The 22236-nt window shown below is 36.7% G+C and overlaps 1 protein-coding gene across 4 annotated transcripts in view; it reads right to left on the reverse strand.

The window, feature by feature from the left end:
- Positions 1-22236, reverse strand: part of LOC149081576 (phospholipid-transporting ATPase IF-like) — a 189722-nt gene that overhangs the window by 119070 nt on the left and 48416 nt on the right. For all 4 annotated transcript variants that reach the window (XR_016193471.1, XM_089238531.1, XM_089238533.1 and 1 more), the window contains exons 12-13: positions 16072-16209; positions 5694-5854 (exon numbers count right to left, since the gene is read on the reverse strand). Coding sequence is in view for 3 of the 4 variants with exons in the window: in XM_089238531.1 (XP_089094657.1) it covers positions 5694-5854; positions 16072-16209 (299 nt within the window). In the remaining variant the exon portion in view is untranslated. The remainder of the gene's footprint in view (positions 1-5693; positions 5855-16071; positions 16210-22236) is intronic.

Genomic DNA, 22236 nt, shown 5'->3' on the forward strand with positions numbered 1-22236 from the left:
TGTCTTCAGTGAAGTTGACCCGTCTGTGGCAGACTCGTAATATTCCTGAAGTAAGCCTAACACACTGGAAATTGTATCCCCACACATCAAGCCGCACTATTCAGAATTAGCACAATGGCGGAACATTCAGAAAACCGATTAGTGAATCTGGTCAGGCAAGTGATGCAAGTCCATTGATGAGATGTTGATCATTGGACGTCCATTCGAAGAATGCCAAAGGACTCAATTTGCGGGAGGTTTAGAGTCAGGACGCAACCAGGCAGACGATGAGGATAGCCAGAGTCGACCCATCCATTCGACGTGGCTGACGATATCAACTTGATCAGCACCGGGTACTCTAGACATTAAGACTTTCTATCATCACAGAGTATGCACTGGGAAAGCTAAGTCACAGCTCTCATTTGAATTTAGTGTTAACTCATAAAAAATCCTGACCTGCCGAAATACAAACGCAAATTTAGAAAGACATTACGGGAAATTTCCAAGCTGAAGGCTAGATGAAGTTTCATTACATTACAGCTGATACATGAAACATTAAAGCACCACTGTGCTACAACATTGGAGAACTAAGCTCGTAAAACGAGTGAAATGAAATGCGATTGTTCAACAAACACAATCCGTACTTATATTGATTATGAAATAAAATAATCTCGGCCCACCGGAACACTTCGTCACAAGAAAAATACTACGTCATACAAAGTACATTTGGACATAATTTGCATATAGTTTCAGAAATATTATTGTACACAACAAAACATCATTTGGCAACATGCCAGGTGAACTGGCCAGGTTCACCCAACATGACCAACGATAATTAGGAATAATTTACCAACGGATGTCCGTGGCCATCCGCCGGCAAACGAAATATTTAATCATGCAATATAAAACTTATAGTTAATGTACAAAAAGGACACAAAACCCAAATACCAGATGACACCTGGTATTTGGAAAACCCAGGTGACACCTCTCCCGGGAGGCATCTACAGTATTAAGGAATTATAAGTTAAAAATATCGGTGAGAGATTAATTTCGATGGGACATTAGCAGCCCGACCTGCAGTCTCATCCTCGTCTAGCGACTGGAAGACCCCACCCTCCAGCCAAAAGACTAAGCGGACAAACTAGCCCATACCAGAACGCTAGCGAGACCTTCGATGGTTTCCGGTAGCTAATCGGTCCCTGGGGTCTAAAGGTAAGAATTCTTTCTTGATACTAAGAATTAGTATGAAAAACATAACACCGAAGCCGTCATGTTACAAACTCCTACGGCACCTGCGACGAAACGTTGTTTTTGACACAAGTTTTGTGAGCTAGACTATGAACTATGCAAATGAAGCTGGCCAGACCCACAGTGCTGAACCACACAAAAACCTGTTTAGTCTACAGCGTGGGGCGGTTTTGACGGAAACAGGTTTTTGCACATTTAGGCATCGAGTAGAGCGGCGGGTTTAGACGTGGCTTTATAGATTGCCTTCCGCACTCAAACAAAACAGATCAGCTCCGAGTTTGTCTTCTCTTGAACTCTCTCACATGCATATACAAATTTATCGTTATGGTAAAGATCGATGCAATTTAATAAAAATAATAAGAATAAAACACAAGAAACTTAAAGACCTGATTTTTTTAAAAACAATATCCATAGTATTGAAAGTCTTCCATAGCTCCATTGTTCATCGCAGCTGTTCGTAGTTTCTACGGACAGCTGCGAATAGAATAACAGAATGAAGGACACTTGTGGTTATCACATTTACATAATTGTTACGGGAATGTCATAAAAATTCTTGTTCGGATCCCGTTAGTCATACTATATCTTGTACTAGTAGTGGCAGGTCATGTGTATATGATTTTTGTTGTTGTTTTTATCTCTATTTCTGTTTTTCTCCCCTTATTTTTTTTAAAACTTAAAACATTATTTTATAAATCTGGTAGACAGATTTTTTTGCTTTTGGATTTTACTATTTTATACTGTTTACCATAAGGACTAGAAGCTTTGTTACAGAAGTCTCTGAAAGTTTCTCTTTTTGATTTACAAATTAGTTAAAAAAATTTTGCTCTTTCACATTTAAAAATTAAAAAAAGTCTAGGTTTTTCATCTGGGGAGGCTTTTTGTATTCTAAGTTGTAGGGCCTTGACTTTATTTTGCACTGCACTTACTTGGGGAGTTCATCAGGAGGTTTTGATATTGAGTTTGGATGTTTTCTTTTTGAGAGATTTATGGCAAGCCTGGAAGATTAAGTTTCTCAACACTTCAGTTTGGGCATTGAGATCCTTCGAGCTGTGGCAATAATTAATTAAAGAAATTAATTTGGGGATGTCCCTGAGATGCTTATTAAGGTTAGAGAGAGACGAAATTAACTTTTGAACCTTGTGAGTGAGACAGCATTAGAAGAGATGTTGAGCTCTATCAGAATATATTTATAAAGGCTGACAGAGAAGTCTGTTATATTTCTATTTAGACATAGACATTGCACTATTTCTGTGTTGAAAGTTAGGTCTGGCCATCCTTTTTGTCGCCGTGAACATATGATGGTGGGTCAGAGTTTGAGTGATGAAAGAAAAAGATCATGTCCGCCAATGAACTGCTCTATTTCTTTGCCTCAGATAGTTTCATAGCGGGTTTTGTCTGTTTAAATCAGACCCGATCAGTGCGTGTTCCGGTTTGATTGCATCGAGGATAATTGCAATTTCAACGAGTGTTTCTTTCACGTCACCATGGGGAGGGCCGTAGGCTGCGATCAGAGTAAGAGGCTTGTTGTCGAAATAAATTGACAATAACAACAACAGTGATTAAGGGTCTCAATTAAAATTGGTTTTATATATTCTGTTAGAACAGATTATTGCTGCTTTATTTTCTTTTGGGAGCCAGATCGATCATGATTTTGAGATATTGGGTATAGTTTTATTGTAGATGTTGGGCTCCTGTATGAGGAATATGTCGATTTGGTATTTATTTGAGATTATTGGAAGTTTATCCATGGTTACTTTCATGTGGTCTCAATTTAGTTGGATTAGTTTAATGCTAGATTTATTAATTAATTGTGTAGCAAAAAGGTTGGACATTGTAATATATCTACTACTTAATACCATTTATAGATGGCAGCACCGTCCTGCCTTGTAAGATGGTGATAGTAATAAAGAAGGGCAGTCATGCTCTGTATGCCATGCTAACTGGTTGTAGTAATCCATGTCCATTGCTATAGTTAGTGGACCAAACAATAAATAGCCTAACATCAATATATATCAGACACGAGACCTGGAATTTTATTTTAGATCATTTTTTTAGGTTCAGAATTTAGTTTTATTAACTATTGATTAACTATTTTGCTGAGACTATTTTTTATTTCAATTAAGAGAATTGTTTATAGTTTATTTTCTTCCTCAGCAGTTTGGTTAAAGCCCTATAGCAGTGGTCGGCAAACTCCTTTGTCAACAGAGCCAAATATCAACAGTACAGCGATTGAAATTTCTTTCGAGAGCCAATTTTTTTTATACTTAAACTATATAGGTAGGTACATTGTTATTTGGGTACTCCTAAAATGGCTTTTGCTAAAAACGTCCTTGAGAGAGGTGGCCACAGGGGGGAGGGGGAGAAAGAGAGAGAGAGAGATGGAGGGGAGGCACTAGTCTCATGAACCATTTCGACATGTGCTTACGCCAGCGAACAAAGATCGCACAAAAACTCCCAGAAGAATTGAATCTTTCCAGAAGTTCATAATTGAACTGCAAAAAAGACATGGATTTGAACTGTCACAAATCGGTAATATGGACGAAACTCCAGTTATAGTCCTCAGATCACGAGAAGAGTTACGCGAACCCCCCCCTCTCTGGAGAGGATCCATTTCGGCGCGGGGAAAGGATAAAAATTATCCCGGGTTGCCAGTAGAGGCCGTCTTGGCGTAAATCGGTTCTCTCTGTTATGAGGGTATTCTTCATGCTTCAGTGAACTCCGTCAATCTTCACGCTTGAGTGAGCTGTGCTTTTTGTGTTGGCGTTTGTTAAAAGATGTAATCGAAAATTGTTGATATAAATTTTGGAAGTAAATTGAATTTCTTAATTTAAAAAAAATTCAATTATTAAATTATTTAATATTTTGAACTAAAATATTTGATACAGAAAAAAATTTGAAGGGAGTAGTGATCATTTAGTAATAAAGGGAGTAAAATTACTTTAAAATAATAATTAAATTCTTAAAATAATAAAATAAATTAATTGTTAAATTACTTTAAATTAATAATTTAATACAAAAGGAGTATTATTTTAATACACTCATGTCCATAAATTAAGAATAATTCAGAATCACACGGAAATCAAAATCTAAAGTAAAAATTTCACCTGTAGAATTATCACACACATCTGCAAGAATGATATGCAAATTTCAGGAAGCCACCAGATGATGCCGATAGTACATCACAATGACAAGAGTGTAAGACGGGGGTATATAAGGAATGGTGGCAAAGAAGTGAAATTGTTCACAAGAGTTCTGTAAGGCGTTCAGTGCCATAAGCGAATAGTTATGACACAGAGGACGCATGTGGATGATTTTTTACGTGGTAGAATTATCGGCCACCTGGAATGTGGGCGTACTCAGATGGAAGTAACCGAGGAACTTGGAATTGCCCAAAGTGTCATCTCTAGGCTTTGGTAACGATTCCAAGATAACGGAAATGTCAGTAGACGTTACAGTACAGGTCGCCCCAAGTTAAAACGCCGATTGAAGACTGGTATTTGGCAGTAACTGCCAAAAGAAGCAGACGGAGCACAGCATCCGACCTGTCTCGTCAGCTATCTGCAGCCACGGGTACCACAGTTTCAAGGCAAACCGTGTACAGACGCTTGGGAGATATTGGTCTATATGCTCGCAGGCCTGTCAGATGTGTTCCGCTCACGGCAACTCACTGTCGGCAGCGATTAGCCTGGAGTAGAGAACATGCAATGTGGATATCGTCACAGTGGGCTTGTGTGATGTTTTCCGACGAGTCCAGGTTTAGCTTGCAGTCTGATTCACGTCAGACTTTCATATGGAGAACGCCAGGTACCCGTTACCACCAAGACAACATCATTGAACGACACCATTACAGTGGTGCAACATTGCTTGTTTGGGGTGGAATTATACTGGGTTCCAGAACAGATCTGCATGTTCAAACCGGAACCATGAAAGCCCAAATTCATCGGGACATCATTCTGGAACAACATGTACGTTTGTTTAGAGGTGCCATGGGCGCAGAATTTGTATTTATGGATGACAACGCCTGTCCTCACCGAGCAAACATCGTAAACGAATGCCTTGAATCTGAGGATATAACCCGTATGAAATGCCCAGCATTCTCACCTGACTTGAATCCGATAGAGCATGTGTGGGACATGCTTGGCCGACGAGTTGCAGCCCGTCAAGCACTTCCTACATGTGTACCGGAACTTCGGAGAGCATTGCTTGCTGATTGGTGAAATGCATTCTAGAAAACTGATTTGGTTATCGCTAACGCTGGAGGCGAAAGCAATGAAGAAAAGAAAAAAATTGGTATGCTTCCATAAGCTTACCAATCAAACATTGCGATAATGAGAGAAAGAAGGAGCTCTATAGTATCTCTTCCTTCCAGCTACTCTAGTATGCGTTACCTTGCCCTTGTATGGAAAAAGCTGTTTGAAAATTAAAAAAATTTATACTAAAAAAAACCTTTTTCAATAAAGACTTACTTGGCACATGCTTTAACAAGAGCCTCTTCATCCGGGGAAGATCCAGCATACTCAAAATCTTGCTCCAGAATATTTGCACCTTCATTTTCAGGATCTACAACACGTCTTATCTCCACAGTATTACATAACGCAAGGATTGTAAGAAAATATTCAATTTTTGTCTGAAAAATATGATAAATAGAAAAATATTTATTTATAATGTACAGAAAAAAAATGGAACAGCAGGGTTATCTGTCAGTTCGAAACCATTTTAAACTCTTAAGAATATTTATTTATTTGATAAAAATTGTTTTTTCGGGTTCGAAGACCGTCGTCCGTTTGAGTTTGTTCTCAACGTTTCCCCAACACTAGTGGTTGGCATCTTCAGGAGAATTGATAAACTGGATCAAAGTCAAGTTTTCCGGAGTCTCAGGTTGTATTTATGCACATAAGTGGCTTGAACTACACTATTGTTTTGTGATTGGTCAGTTGATTCTATGGCTGGCAGCGTATTGTAAACAGTTGTTATGCTGGTAGAACCTGATTGGCCGAGAGATGTGGAGTTATCTGATTGGCTGTTGTCATCATTCTGTTGCTGGACCTTGAAGGGGAAGGTTCTTGTTCTTCTGAGAGCTGGTGTCCAGGATCTGCTCAATTTCAAAGTTTCTTCTCTTCTATTATAGCTGTTTTTGTGCTTGTATATTTCAATAGCCTCTCTGTAGATTCGTGGGAAGAAGTGGTCAACATTAGCTATTACCTGTGTTTTGCTGAACTGTACACTGTGGTTGTCGCAAAGCGCATGCTCTGCCACCGCCGACTTTTCTGTTTGGCCCATTCTGCAGCATCGTTCGTGCTCTTTTATTCTCGTGGCCACAGATCTTTTTGTGGTTCCAATATATACCTGACCACAGGTGCACGGTATTCGGTAGATCCCCGGTGTTGATAGAGGGTCACGGTGGTCTTTTGCTGATCCTATATTGGAACCACAAAAAGATCTGTGGCCACGAGAATAAAAGAGCACAAACGATGCTGCAGAATGGGCCAAACAGAAAAGTCGGCGGTGGCAGAGCATGCGCTTTACGACAACCACAGTGTACAGTTCAGCAGAACACAGGTAATAGCTAATGTTGACCACTTCTTCCCACGAATCTACAGAGAGGCTATTGAAATATACAAGCACAAAAACAGCTATAATAGAAGAGAAGAAACTTTGAAAGTGAGCAGATCCTGGACACCAGCTCTCAGAAGAACAAGAACCTTCCCCTTCAAGGTCCAGCAACAGAATGATGACAACAGCCAATCAGATAACTCCACATCTCTCGGCCAATCAGGTTCTACCAGCATAACAACTGTTTACAATACGCTGCCAGCCATAGAATCAACTGACCAATCACAAAACAATAGTGTAGTTCAAGCCACTTATGTGCATAAATACAACCTGAGACTCCGGAAAACTTGACTTTGATCCAGTTTATCAATTCTCCTGAAGATGCCAACCACTAGTGTTGGGGAAACGTTGAGAACAAACTCAAACGGACGACGGTCTTCGAACCCGAAAAAACAATTTTTATCAAATTATGGCCGCGAAAACCTTATAAACTATTTATTTATTTAATTATAATTTCAATAATTTAATTTAATTATAATTTCAATAATTTAATTTAATTATAATTTCAATAATTTAATTTAATTATAATTTCAATAATTTAATTTAATTATAATTTCAATAATTTAATTTAATTATAATTTATTATTTTATTAATTTAATTATTATTTATTTAATAATTTATTTGTTTAATTTTATTATTTTTCATAATTTTAATTGAGTCTCAACTTGCAAGTGAACCAAGTTACAAAAAAATATTAAATAAAATGCTCCAATTCGTAAGTGAATATTTATTTTATACTATTAAGGAACACACAAGAGAAAGAAAACGCCGCCGTTTGACATACAAAAGCTCAGGTGCACTGAAATTTAAGCTGGGATACTGGACTGCACAGTCAAACTAATTATTTTTCACAACAGTTCTGATATTTTGGTTGCATGGAATGATCGAATGAGATCTCCATAATTTTATATGGGGAACGTGCTTTAAGGTACCAGTTCCAAATGATGAAAATAATTTTCAGGAACGAATCAATCTCGTTACTCAAGACACTATAGATAAATATAAAAATTATTCACATATGTAAAAGGTTTTAATAGATAGTTATTCAGCTTAATCAAATATTGTCCATGTATATACATGAGTATAAAAAAAACTGACTGGTTCAATCAGTGTCGAATCTTCCAATACAACTTCTCAGAAATGAAGATACATATTTTAAGTATATTAATTAAGCTGATAAAAACCGATACAACACTTCCATCTTAACCAAAAGTCTCCAAGTGATTTTAAGTATAGATGGTCTTTGTGTTTTGCGTGACTTACTTGCTCCTTCAAAATACAGTGAAACCCCTCTTAACGGACACCCCTCAGATGCCCCAAAGCAGAATGTTTAGCACTGTTCTGTGACGAGCCCTAAGCTGACTGTGTAGCATGACGGCCTCCAGGTCATGTTTTTCCTTAATAGTCCTAATATCAAGAGATAATGCTTACCTTTAGACCCCAGGGACCGCTTAGCTACCGGAAACCACCGAAGGTCTCGCTAGCATTCCGGTATGGGTTAGTTCATCCACATAGTCTTTCAGCTGGAGGGTGGGGTCTTCCAGTCGCTTGACGAGGATGAGACTGCAGGTCGGGCTGCTAATGTCCCATCTAAATTAATCTCTCAGCGATATTATTTTTATAAGCTCTTAATCTGTAGGTGCCTCCCGGGAGAGATGTCACCTAGTCTCAACTGGAAATGTTATGCGGTAAAAATCACCATACATGTAATAGTGTTTTTTGCACTTTTTCTTAAAATTCTTCCAAATTGTTCTGTGACGTACGTCGCAGATTTTGGTGCATTCTGCTTTGGGGCTCAGATGTATGTGCCTACCCCTCTTTTACAGCCAAATAATATTTTCCCTGGTATAATAAAAGTATGAATTTCAAACTCCTCACTAACGGTCACTGTGTTTTACAGACAAATATCTTTGTCCCACCGGTGTCTAGCAAGGTTTCACTGTGTAATTTGTGTTTTGAATTCAGCATAGGTAAGAGATGAGAAGGAGTTTCAAAAGGTCAAAATGAAAAGTTAATATTCAGCATGTACAGAATAAATTTTTATGAATGACTGGGCTCTTGCCCTCTTAGTCGCTGGAATGATAAATTTAGTGGAACATATTCTGATTTGTCTGAGTTGCAGCTTTCTACATCTTCATGCATCTTGTAGAAAGATAATTTTCTTCATTTTCTTTTATTACAATTCTGATGGCATAGTCAAGGTGTTGAAAAAACAAAAATTACCTATATGTTTTTTTGAAAACTTTTTGGTGGGGGCTCACTAACAAAAACATCATGACTGTCATCATTTACAGGAAAATGACTTTCAGGGCCAGTGTCGTAATGAGAAGACAAACCCAGGTTAATGAGCCATGGGTCCAATGAGATATGACTTCCCAGACATTTCATCCATATTTGCAGAAGAGACATAGTCTTTCTCACAGATGTGGACAAAATGTTTAAGAAGTAATTTCAAAGTTCATCTAGTTTGATAGCAACAGTAGAATATTTGTTTCACCACATAGTTACGAGGTGAAAGGAACGTTCTACCATTTCTTTTAATTTAAACTTATCTTCTGAAGGTTAATAACTTTGGACACTTATTAACATATTAAGTGCAGGGCTCAGCACGGATCATGGCCTCAAAACTAGTGAAAATAGTGACCAAAATGTTTAAAAAAGTGACCAAATAGTGACCAAAATAATTTTAGAAAGAGACCAAATGGACAATGAATTTTGATTATTACCAAATTGAATGAATTGAAATTGAATTTAGTTTTTACTAAACTTTGTATTTCAATGGAGCTCATCGAAATTGCTTTTTTTACATAATAGTGTGAAATAAATCAAACTCAAATGCATTCTGCTAAGCAGAAAAGTTTTGAATAACTTATCAAATTTATCAACAACTATGTGTGAGAGAGTAACATTACATCCTTTCTAAGTAACAGTAGCAATTTTCCCCCATAGGGGCCATTCAAGTATTACGTCATCCTCGATGGGGGGGGGGGAGAGGAGGGGGTTTCCGATTTGCTGACTTTTGATGACAAGGGGGAAGGTTGGATAACGCTTACGTCATCAACCACCCTTTATGAAAATATGAGTTAGGATTCAGAGGGGCAGAGCTGATGACAAAATTTTGCTGACAAGGGAGGAAGAGGGTCAAAAATGGCTAAAAAATTGCTTACTGACTTGAATGGCCCCATATTGCTTTCCACAACCCATCTTAAAATCAATTTAAGCAGGAAAAACTTTGAAACGGGTGCAAAAACGGGAAAAAATTTTCACATTCAAAGAAGGAAAAAAAATGAAATAACACAAAATTTGATGAGAGAATTTGTCCCATCTACATTCTAGTGGATTTTTCATTCATGTTATGCTATGAATGACATGTATACAAAATGTTCTCAAACTTTTTTTAACTAGCACAAATTGATTTACATACCTAGGTTTGTATAATACGTTCCAACAAATTTTAAGAAATTCACTATACTGATTTTAAAAAAAACTAAAATTACATTTTTAACAATATTATTTTAAATTATTAAATTAAACAAATTATTTAAATTATTAAATTAAAATAATACTTAAATTATTAAATTAAAATAATACTTAAATTACTGAATTAAACAAATTATTTAAATTATTGAATTAAACAAATTATTTAAATTATTGAATTAAACAAATTATTTAAATTATTAAATTAAACAAATTATTTAAATTATTAAATTAAACAAATTATTTAAATTGCTATACGTTGAGGGAGGGCAATCCACCCTCCCCCCAGCGTCAATGGAAGAGCCTACTGATGTATATCAATTGTCATCTGCCGCACCCCCAAGACCTTCAAATCTATCTCCACCTATGGCTGGACTGGGAAGGGTGGGTGGGTGGGTCTACTCTTTTACAGGCGGGGGGCACCAAAATAATACTGCCCTTGGGTGAGGGGGAAAATAAACCATTTTTGAAATTTTTTGGTTTTTGAGAGAAAAATTTGTGAAAATATATATATATATATCTTCTTTTTTTTACACACAACATACACCCCTGCAAAAAAAAACATTTACTCCTTTACCCAGAAACAGTATAATTTCGCGGGCCCCCCCCCCCCGTAACTTTTAACAGAAAAAGACTCCGCGGCCTTCCCCAGTAAATTTCCCACGAACCTTGTAAGCACCAATGTGGTGACTTTTTTCCACGCCAATCAATCGCCGTTTTGCGGCGGTCAATTCAAGATGGCTGACAAAGGGCACATAAAATTACAAAAAAATATATAATTTATAATATGAATCGACCTAATATGCAAAAATCGATAGAAATATATCGGGAAATATGGAAAATTAGGATAAAATTAACACAAAAATCGAATCAATGACATACTGGGTTTATAAATGCGGTTGATAGAGTTTATGGATGCTGCTGTCTGGGCTACCTATTTTAGTGCGAAAAAAAGTCACCACATTAGCTCTGACTCCTCCCGTAATTTTTCAACGAACAAAAACAGTGAATTCGCCCCCCCACCTGGGACACCCGATTTACCATGGTCGTAATACGATATTTTTTCTGGAGGGGAAACGTAATTTTACTGCCCCGTGACCTTGAAATTGAATAATTTTAAAAAGGAATTTATTGCCTTTTCTTAAATATACCATTCCATCAAAAATTCCGTCCGAGGCATTAACCCCCCCCCCCCCCCCAGTTTTGGATTTGATCACGGTATGTAGCAACCCGGGCCGCAACTACGAATGAAAATTCACTATCGCTCAGGGCCAGTATCCATTTTTTTTAACGGAAAAAGAGTAAACTCGGCACCCTTCCTCGTTTAACACCCGTGGAACCAGACTCCGCTCTCTCCTATTGCGGTCATAACAGCAACACGAGACAAAAACGTTTTAATAACTTCCGAGGTCTAAAAAGGCGATTTTTTTTACACAACACCAAGAATGGAGCGCAATATGTCCTTTCCACTTTCCGGGTGAATGTTTTAGACCACTAGACTACAGAGGCAATGAACCTCTCAATCTTTCCATGGAGCTCGTGTACACTGAAAGGGACCGTACATGGACGGCCAGACCAGACTCAACAAGCTCATAACTGCTGACGCTGCCACCAGATGGCGACTTATGGAAGGATGACGTCACTCTCCGTTATCACACGAAGGTTTTTAACAACTGGCTGTTGTGAAGATATATTTTGGAAAGAGAAAATTCAACCGGAAAGTGAAAGGACATGGGTTCGTCGATTCCCAGCAGGGGCAGTTGAATTTTCACTGTTTCCAAAATATATTTTCGCAACAGCCAGTTGTTAAAAACCTTCGTATGGTAGCAGAGTGACGTCATCCTTCCATAAACGTTGAATTGCAGGCTTCTATGATCTTTTCATAAATAGTTCTCCTTTCGATCATATTTTGAGGCTACGGTTTCTTGCTGAGATTTAAATCCAGTTAGAAAAATAGTACGAATTTTATTTCTAGATAGATCGCGATTTTCAGTCGGATGATTTTTTTTTATTGTAAGTAAATTCAAAATACTTGCGAGCTTCTTTAACGTTGGCCAGCTACAAGAGTATTCTCCCAAGCGTACTAATAATACGCTTAATACGTATTAATAGTATGCATCTTTAATACGCACACTTTGGTATTCTCCCGCTGAGCGTAAGTTAGTTTCTGCACGGGCTCTCTTAAATCGTCATTTCAAATATTTAAAAAAATTAATAAAAGTAACGATAGAACAAACAACAAATGTAACTTGCTCGATGCTCCAAGAAAGGAATTCGGCCCTTAGGACTAAAACTTTTTAAAACAAATAAAATAAAGGATCAATTTTAAAATAAGATGAAAATGAAAGGAGGAGGGGAAAAAAATTTTTGTTGTAAGTACGCCTTTCACACTATTTTTTTCCGACCGGCTTTTCCATACAATGACGACTCTTTAACTAAGGAACTTCCTTTCCAAGCGCCTTGAAATCAAGTTATGCTGACGTCACACGGTATGCTCCCGGAAAGATAAAGACGCCTTCATATATATAGGGGTTCCTTGTACGATCGTAGTACAATGAAGGGAGGGAGAAAATTAGCGACCTTGAACCGGTAAAGTTCCTCCTTGAAGAAAAGAAAAACACTGACAGCAAAAAAGCGCGCGAGACCGAGGTTTTTTTGCTAAAAAAAGTGGAAAAAGTGACCTGGGCCTGGAAATATGTAATAAAAGTGACCAGCTTCTAAAAAAGTGACTTTTAGGGGAAAAAGTGACCCGTGCCGAGCCCTGTAATCTAAATTTCTCTGGAAGAGAACCACAGTGCCCTCTCTCCATTAAAGGTTGGTCTTGTGTATGCCCCTCGTGCATTTACATAACATCACGTATAATGTTGGAAGATGAGTATTAGGGAAGTTTTTGAGCCATGAAAAATAAATATAAAAGCAGTTTTTAAAAAATCATTTTGGGATTTATTATCAATAAAAGAAAAACTGTAGGGATTTTTTCCCTCTACAAAAACTTGACATCCTGGAAGCCATCACTGATTACTGCCAAGCCGCCAATCACAGGGGTGCAAGCGCCCCTCATCTATTTCGGAGCAGCAAATTTCATTTTTGGAGCAGAAATTTTGAAAATGGAGCAGAACTAAAAATTAAATATATCTGCAATATAAGGAGTAATTTTTCTGTGAAATGCCAAAAGTTCTGCCAAAAATGGCTGAAACAAATAATTCTAAATAAATTTCCTTCACAAATTAAAATCCATTTACATTTTTTCTGAATTATCTTATCTGTCACTAATAAAACATGTATTACTGAAATGACGAATAAAAATTATGAGACTCTTTTCAAATTAAGCATCACGCATACTAAAAACCTAGGCAACAAGAATTTCTGCTGCTTGAACACCAAAATCTTATTCATCCTGATAAAGCAAAAAAAGTGCGTGCAGAGTATAATAAGGGTTTTCGTGAAAAAAAAATTAGCTTCTCACAAAATTTAAACAAATTATTAAATTTAAATGCAAAATGCAAAAAAACAAGAAAAATATGAATACCTTATTTACTTAAACAATTTCTCAACCTAATAGCATGTTGATAGATTACGAATCACGAGTCGCTTTCACAAGTTCAGCATCTCAATGACAATTTTTTTTCAAACATTTGATGCCCTTGAACATAAGATTTTATGTCTTATTCCATTAAAGCATTAGATGGACAGATTTTTCAATGTTCGAACAGACTTTTATTTATTTGTTAACAATGAACTCTCTTTTACAGTCTCCATTACCATGTGCTAAAGATAAAAAAGCCTTCACCAAAACTGGCAAAATTTTGAACTTTGGGCTGCTTTCAAGGTTATAAAGTTTGAATATGTCTGCCCAATATCTATCTATTCCCTGAACTGATTTCACTTCTTGTAATTATTTGCATTGTAGTGCAACCCATTCATCACACATAATTAATAGTTCTGTTGGTGATACAATGTTGAGCAACATCCCAGCAATACGTGAGGGAGTAATGTACCATCCCAGCAATGCATGAGAGGGAGTGCAAACGTTTCATTCTCTCCAACAACATGTTTGGGAAAGGTAGGACATTAATATAAAAAAGGTATCTCACAGAAGTTATGTAAAATGAGCACATGCTCCTAGTACAAACTCCTTCCTTTGACTATAGTTAAGAGCATGCCCCTCCCCCACCAATGCAGTGGCGGACCGTGCGGCCATATTGGGCGCCGCTCTAGGAGGGGTGCCGAATGGAATTGAAAGGGTGAAAAAAGCTTTGTTTACCAAAAACAAAAAAACGCCGTCAGTAGCGCTAAAAACAGATTTCGCATGGGTAGAAATTGTTCACCAAATCCGGATTTTGCAATGTGAAATTGCCACGATCGGCAACTGCCGACGATAATCACACGACCGCAACATAGTGAGTATCATAGTGAGTTACACTAGCAACATATTGACTAGATGACAGAACTATGAATATTTTAGCTGGAGTTTTAACAGATCCCATTTTTTTCCAATGATCTTCGAAAAATGTCGGTAAATTAACGAGTAAACCAATTCTCTTTTCGATGTATGCGGTCTTAGAACGAAGGTTGGCAGCCGCGAAATTACCGTAATTTTCAGTACATAACCCGCACTCACTTCACTTCTGAGATATAGATGGCAGCACTGAAAAATCATACACAACACTAGATATGCACGCAGACTGTTAGGTACACGCACTTACACTTCCGGCACAACTCACTAGGTAGTAAATTGCCTATGGCAGTAGACCTGAGTTGTGCTTGGTTAGAAAAAAAAAGAAAAAAGTATATAACCCGCAGGAGAAAAAACGGTCTCCGAAATCGGAAAATTCGGCATATTCATTCAGGGACTTTGACAGCCCGCCGGTTAACCAATAACAGTATAGGACTTTATACTTCAAGGTAGTAGAACTACTTTCCAAGGTCACGACATAACGCGATTGTGGTAGATGGTGGGAAGTGAAAAAAAATTTAAAGTTTCTCCCTCCGTATTTTTTTTTTTCCGTGTCTCGGAAAGAACGCATCCCGTGAACAAAATTTTCACGCTTCTTTTTCCTAAATTATCGGTATTTGATGCACTACAGTTCATCAGCGGTACCTCCGCGAACCAGAAACAAGAATTGGCGCAAATGCGCAGGGATTTGGCGTCTTGGCGCACCATGTAGCAAGAGAACCGTTTCGGTGCAGTTTGGCGCAGCTCTTGCACCCCTGCAATCATCACCAACCAGTAGATTGAATTACACGCCATTACTATTCCCAAATTAAAACATAAAAAAAATGTCATTGATCCAGGGCATACACACTTAACAGGACTCATGGTTAAATGAAATACAGGTCATCCTGCCAATTTCAGATGTCCAAAGGCTGAAATCACACCGGCTGTTTGATGAAAACATATATTTTTGATTCTCCCCCTCAATTTTTTTTTTTTTTATGATTTGATGCAATGGCGATTATTTACAATATGCTTGTGGCATAATTTTAGGAATAAAACAAGAAAGCAGCAGTTTTTTCTTCCACTTAATTTCTTTTGGTATTTTTCTTACTTACTTCTCCATAAGTAGGGATTTTATATAATCTTACGGATGACATTCAAGACATATAAGAATTTTTTGGGAGTCCGGGAGATGGAGTAGGAATTTGGGAGCCATCCAGAAACTTGGCAGCTATGATATGTTGACAATTCAAATTTGATTGATTGGCTCATTTAAGTCCTCAAAATAAAATTACACACAGATACTTATACCTACGTTTTCTACATGCTCCTGAGACACTGCACGTAAGCTATCCCGGTATGCTTCATATCCAACACCATAGATGGAGCACTGGCGAAACTCCATGTCATTTTGTGTGAGTGTGCCAGTTTTATCCGAAAAAAGATATTCAACCTGGAAAAGAATTTTGTACAAACACAGACATTCCTTGCAGCATTTTATGAATATAACGTATGAAATTCTAAATTAGTCTGGCCATAGATTTTTAAGGTCCTTTCACACCACATGAGAAAAAGAAAAAAATAAATAGAAAATAAAATAAGTTCAGTAAAAAGAACACTACAAGCTTTTGCTCAACGTCAAACCAAAAACCTTCACATTGCTATAATGTGTTAATTTTTCAAATGTTTAACAATGTGTTAACTTTTCAATTGTTTAATAATGTGATTAATGTTATTCCCGATTATAGGAGCACAACATCAGCTGCCACTATTTTGGCAGTGCTACGAACGGTGTCTAAAGCATCATTTATCTGAAGATCACGTGACGTGTTAACAGCGCAATCTCCGTTTTTTTTCTTGTGGCATCCACAGGAGTTTCTTTAAAGTAATTGACAAAAAAAGGAACTGTTTATTTTACGTAAGATTTGCAATTATTATTCCAGAATTAATGAAAGAGTTAATTAGAATTAACAAAAGCAATAATTCTAGAATCCAGATAATAAAAGGCAATTTCAGAACTGATGTAAGAGATAATTTTATAATTAATAAAACAAGATAATTTTATAATTAATAAAACAAGATAATTTTATGATTAATAAAACAAGATAATTTTAGAATTAATAAAACAAGATAATTTTAGAATTAATAAAACAAGATAATTTTAGAATTAATAAAACAAGATAATTTTAGAATTAAAACAAATACAAAGGCCCCAACAGGAAAATTGCCCAACGAGGTGGCTGAAAATTATGCCCATAAAAAATATAGATGGCAAATATCACCCAAATACCCAATATAAAAGCATACATCACAAAAAAAAAAAAAATTTAATGCATAATACACCGCCTATAAAAAAGATTACGGATGGTCATCTTATTTAAGGGGGCCATTCAAGTATTATGTCAGCAAATTTTAGCCATTTTGACCCCCCCCTCTTATCAGCACTGTCCCCCACCTCCTAACGCATATTGGTGGGATCAGAAATGTACACGGGAGGGAAGGCATAGGGGACTTGTGTGCTTCCCCCAGAAGGAAAAAAAATATTTATTGAAAAAACGTTTTTAAAAAAAAAATCATATCTTTATATGTTTATTATAATCGATTTCTGTTAATTTCAATGCTATTTGAAGGGTGGGTAAGAACTCAAAATTTCTCTTTAAGAAATTCATTGCAACCCACCCTTTAAGCTATATATGGTAAACCCTTGACCCCCGGACCAAATGTGGCCCTAAAGTTTATCTGATGTGGCTTGCCCCCCCCCCCCCCCATCATCAAACACAAGTTTGTAAAAATTAACTAACTGGAACATTTACAGATCGCTTAAATCACCTGTGGCACAATTCCACAGCAGCATTTAAGTGGTCTGTGGTACATTTTCAGATCACTGAAGTAGGCCTGTGGCACATTCAAAGATCACTTCATCACTCAAGTTACCCGCAGAACATTCCCAGATTACTTAAGTGTGATTCGTGGCATAATTACAGAACACTTGAGTGATGCGTTGCACTGTTCCAGAGCACTTATATAAGCGGCCTGGAAACATTTTCATAGTACTTAAGCAGCCCGGACACATTTCCTGAGCACTTGAAGGATCCGTGAAACATTTAGAGATTGCTGAAGTGGCTCTGTAAGGGAGAATGTTAGTTCAGGTGCCTACAAACTAGCAAAAGATTTTTCTTGTTTTTGGAGCACAGAGTAAGATGCCATTAAGAATATTTCATATTCTCATAAGGGTGGTTGATGACATAAGCATCATCACCCCCGTCCCTACTTGTCATCAAAAGTCAGCAAATCGGAAGCCCCCCCCCCCCCCATCGATGCTGACGTAATACTTGAATGACCCCTAAGTATTAATGTGTGTTAGGTAAATGATAACAATACATTTCATTGATGTTAGACACCAAGGTCCCATACTGGTTGTTACAATGAAGTTTTAATTCAATAGCATTTCGATTACTATACAATGTAAAATAAAAATTCACTATGTAGTAATCTTCAAGAATTAAAATTATGACGGGGAAAAAAAAAAATCAAAATTATGGAGGAAAAAAAAAATTAAAATAGGCTGGGGAGGGAGAGTGCAATTATAACACACACACAAACACATATTTTATATATATATATATATATATATATATATAATGCAACGGTCAAAGGGAGTGCTTTAGTGATTATAAAAAATCTATAAATCAACATACGATTATGGAATGAATTGGACTGGCAGAGCAGAGTTGACAGCAAGGGTATTTGAAATAAAAATTCGAAAGGGGGAGGTGAAAAAAGAGAGAGAGTAACACACACATAACAAGAAGTTGATTCTGAATCTGAGGATGAACTCAAAAGTAATTTTCAATATTGGCAATTTGTAGCAAGTGTTGTTTAAGATTTTTTTTGAAAATTGAAAATGAGGGGAACTGAATGAGATCATTTGGAAGATTATTAAAAAATTTAGGAATGAGAAAGCTACAATTTTTTTTGAGACCAGTTTTATGAATTAAAGGCATCAAGTAAATAAAATTGTGTCTATCGGATGTTCTTGACAAGTTCAGAGGTAAAGGGAATTGTTGTTTTTTTTTATAAGCCTACCATACTTCTATTTAAACATATCAGTTGTGTTTAGAATTCATAATTCCCAGAGATAAGATAGTCCACTTATTAACAACCCCCTATTAGTGAAAAATTCCCTGCGACACCACAACCTAGAATTGTTCCTTATCAGTTGATAGTGGTGTCCCCTTGTTGAAGCAGTTGATTAACGGTCCATTAATAACTCATGGTCCATCCTATCCATCTTCTCTAAAATTTAAACCCTTCGATCATATCCCCCCCTCCCCTAACACTCGCATTACTCAAATATAAACATATTCAAGAAATTAAGTCTTTCTTTATAGCTCAAGTCTTGTGTGCCAAGTATACAAGAGTAGCTGTTCTCTGCAACCCCCCCCCCCCCCCCACAACAAAGTCTATGTCCCTTTGCTGGTACGGTCTCCAAAACCTAATGGCATACTCAATGCAGGACAAACTAAGCCTGGGAAAAACAGAAGAATGACTTTAGAAGAATGCAAAAAGACATTTTTAACAACGAAACTGAGCATTCTATTCACTTTATCGCTTTTAAAATGAAAACAATAATTCCAGTATCAATGAAAGCAATCATTCCAGAATCAATGAAAGAGATAATTCTACAATTAATAGAAGAGATATAAATCTAAAATGAATGAAAATGATTCCAGAAAAAATGAAAGAGAATTCAAGAATTAATGGAAAGATAATTCAAGAAATAGTGAAAGAAATAATTTCAGAATTAATGAAAGAAATAATTCTAGACTTAATGAATACAAATACACCACCACAACAGGCAAAATGCCCAATGAGGTGGCTGATAAAAAGATGCCCATAAAAATATGGATGTCATATATTTAAAAAAAAAAACAGCAACCCAATTAAAAATGCAATTAACACAAAACTATAAACAATATATACACATGATAAAATATTATACAATGCCCATAAAGAATACTTATGGTTGTCTTATTCTAAGAATGGATAGCTTCTCGATTGACCCCAACATGTTGATTGTATTTCTTTTTAAACGTGCCAATTGTGTTTCAATTTACTACCTCCAAGGGTAAGCTATTCCATTTATTAACAACCCTATTAGAGAAAAATTCCCTGCGACACCGTAACCTCGCATTGTCCCTCACCAATCGATACTGGTGTCTCCTTGTAAAAGCAGTCGACTGGCGGTGTACTAAAAGTTCATGGTCCATCCTATCCATCCCATTGAAAATTTTAAACACTTCGATCATATCTCCTCGACACCTGCATTCATCCAATGTAAACATATTCAAAAAATGTAGTCTTTCTTCATAACTCAAGCCCTGTGTGCCAATAAGGACACGCGTAGCTCTTCTTTGCACCCCTTCAACCAATTCTATGTCCCTCTGTAGGTATGGTCTCCAAACCGTTACAGCATACTCCAGTCCAGGACGAACTAATCCTCAAAAAAGCGGAAGAATGACTCTAGGAGAACGTGAAGAGACCTTTTTGAAAATGAGACCAAGCATTCTATTCGATTTTTCGACCACCGCTGAGCAATGTTCAGAAAACCTAAGTCGCTCGTCAATGAGAATTCCCAAATCGGTGACCCTAGTTGCATCCGGGATAGTGACACCATTCAACTCGTAAGAGAACCGTGGGTTGTTCGAACCAAAATGAGCGACCATGCACTTATCAATGCTAAACGTCATGCTCCATTCATTTGCCCATTCTGCAATCCTGTTTAAGTTGGTCTGGAGCAACTCCCTATCGCTTTCATTCCCGATTACCCCTATTAGCTTCACATCATCTGCGAATTTGCTAGTAATCCCATCGATACCCTGATCGAGTTTATCTGGAGCAACTCCCTATCGCTTTCATTCCCGATTACCCCTATTAGCTTCACATCATCTGCGAATTTGCTAGTAATCCCATCGATACCCTGATCGAGTTTATCGATAAAAAGTGAAAAAAGTATGGGGCCAAGGACACTTCCTTGAGGAACTCCACTTGTGACGTCTGTCCAACCAGAAAATTCCCCGTTCACCATAGCTCATTGCAACCTCTCTCTTAACCACGATTCTATCCAATTCAGCAAGTTGCCCCCAATTCCAATCTCATGTACACGCTTCAAGAGTTTGCCATGTTTGCCATGAAGAAATTGCATAATATATGAAAGAATCAATTTTAGAATTAATGAAAGATAATTCTAGCATCAATATAAGAAATAATTGTCAAATCAATAAGAGATAATTCCAGCATGAATGAAAGAAATAATTGTTGAATCAATGACATATAATTCCAGAAATAATGTAATAATTTCAGCATTAATGGAAGTCCATAATTTATGACTAATATTTCTAGAATAAATGAAAGAAATAATTGTAGAACCAATGAAATAAATAAATCCAGAATTAATGAAATAAATAAATCCAGAATTAATGAAATAAATAAATCCAGAATTAATGAAAGAGATAATTTAATCTTTTTTATCTTTAGAAATTCTTTTGAAGACAATTAATTGCAGTCTTTAGAGATTGAACATTTCAATTGAGAAATTGCTTGGAATGAACTATTTAGCAAGGGGGTTGGCACACCCAAATGTTTCAAAAAACAAATTTTTTAATGTTTAACACTAGAACCGCGGGGTGGGTCAATTTGACCCAAATCAAACTTCGTTTTCATTTATCTCGAAAACTTACATGCAGATGTTAAACAAATTTCGTGACTTTTCATGATATCATATGAATATTAAAAAATTCACGAAAATTTTATTTTCACATTTCGTGTTCCAGAGCTATAAGCACTTATACCTAGAATCGTGGTTTGGGTCATTTTGACCCAACGTACCATTCTATAGGTAAAAAGGGGTGTATAATTTTCTTGGAAGTGAAGATAGTGAAGAATAAAGGTCTTTGAAGGTCAAGGCCAATTCATTGTCAGAGCAGATTATCTTTCTCAGTGGAGGAATGGCAAGTAGAGCTAAATATTTTTTTCCTTTGTAAACTTGAATAGCTGGAATTTTGAGGAGACTCAATAAAGATTTTGGGAGAGTAAAGGCTTAACTCTAGAAAAAACATGTAGTTGAAATTTCTGTAGGCAAAACGATGTCACAGAAAAAGAATAAAATTCTGGCTTGCACCAAATACGTTTTGAATGGATTTCCAAATCTTGGGAAAAAAGTATCAGCAACCAATGAATCTCTCTCTTTTAGAGCACATAGCAATGCAACTGATCAAGCCATTTGAGAACAAGGGCAGAAATGCCTCAACAGACACCTTTTTTCACTACACTGAAACTGGCTCGAATGCTAAAAGCCAAAAATACGAGCTTAGTAGAGACGGTGAGACGAAATCAAAGAGCAATATTATCTGTTGCAATAAATATAGTGAAACTACAGTTGCATAGAACAATGATGCCACAATGACAATTTATCAAAGAA

This window comes from Pholcus phalangioides, unplaced genomic scaffold, assembly GCF_987345545.1.
Source record: "Pholcus phalangioides strain wild (caught in Gottingen) unplaced genomic scaffold, Ppha-v1.0 ptg000010l_1, whole genome shotgun sequence".
In the NCBI taxonomy this organism is placed as follows: domain Eukaryota; kingdom Metazoa; phylum Arthropoda; class Arachnida; order Araneae; family Pholcidae; genus Pholcus; species Pholcus phalangioides.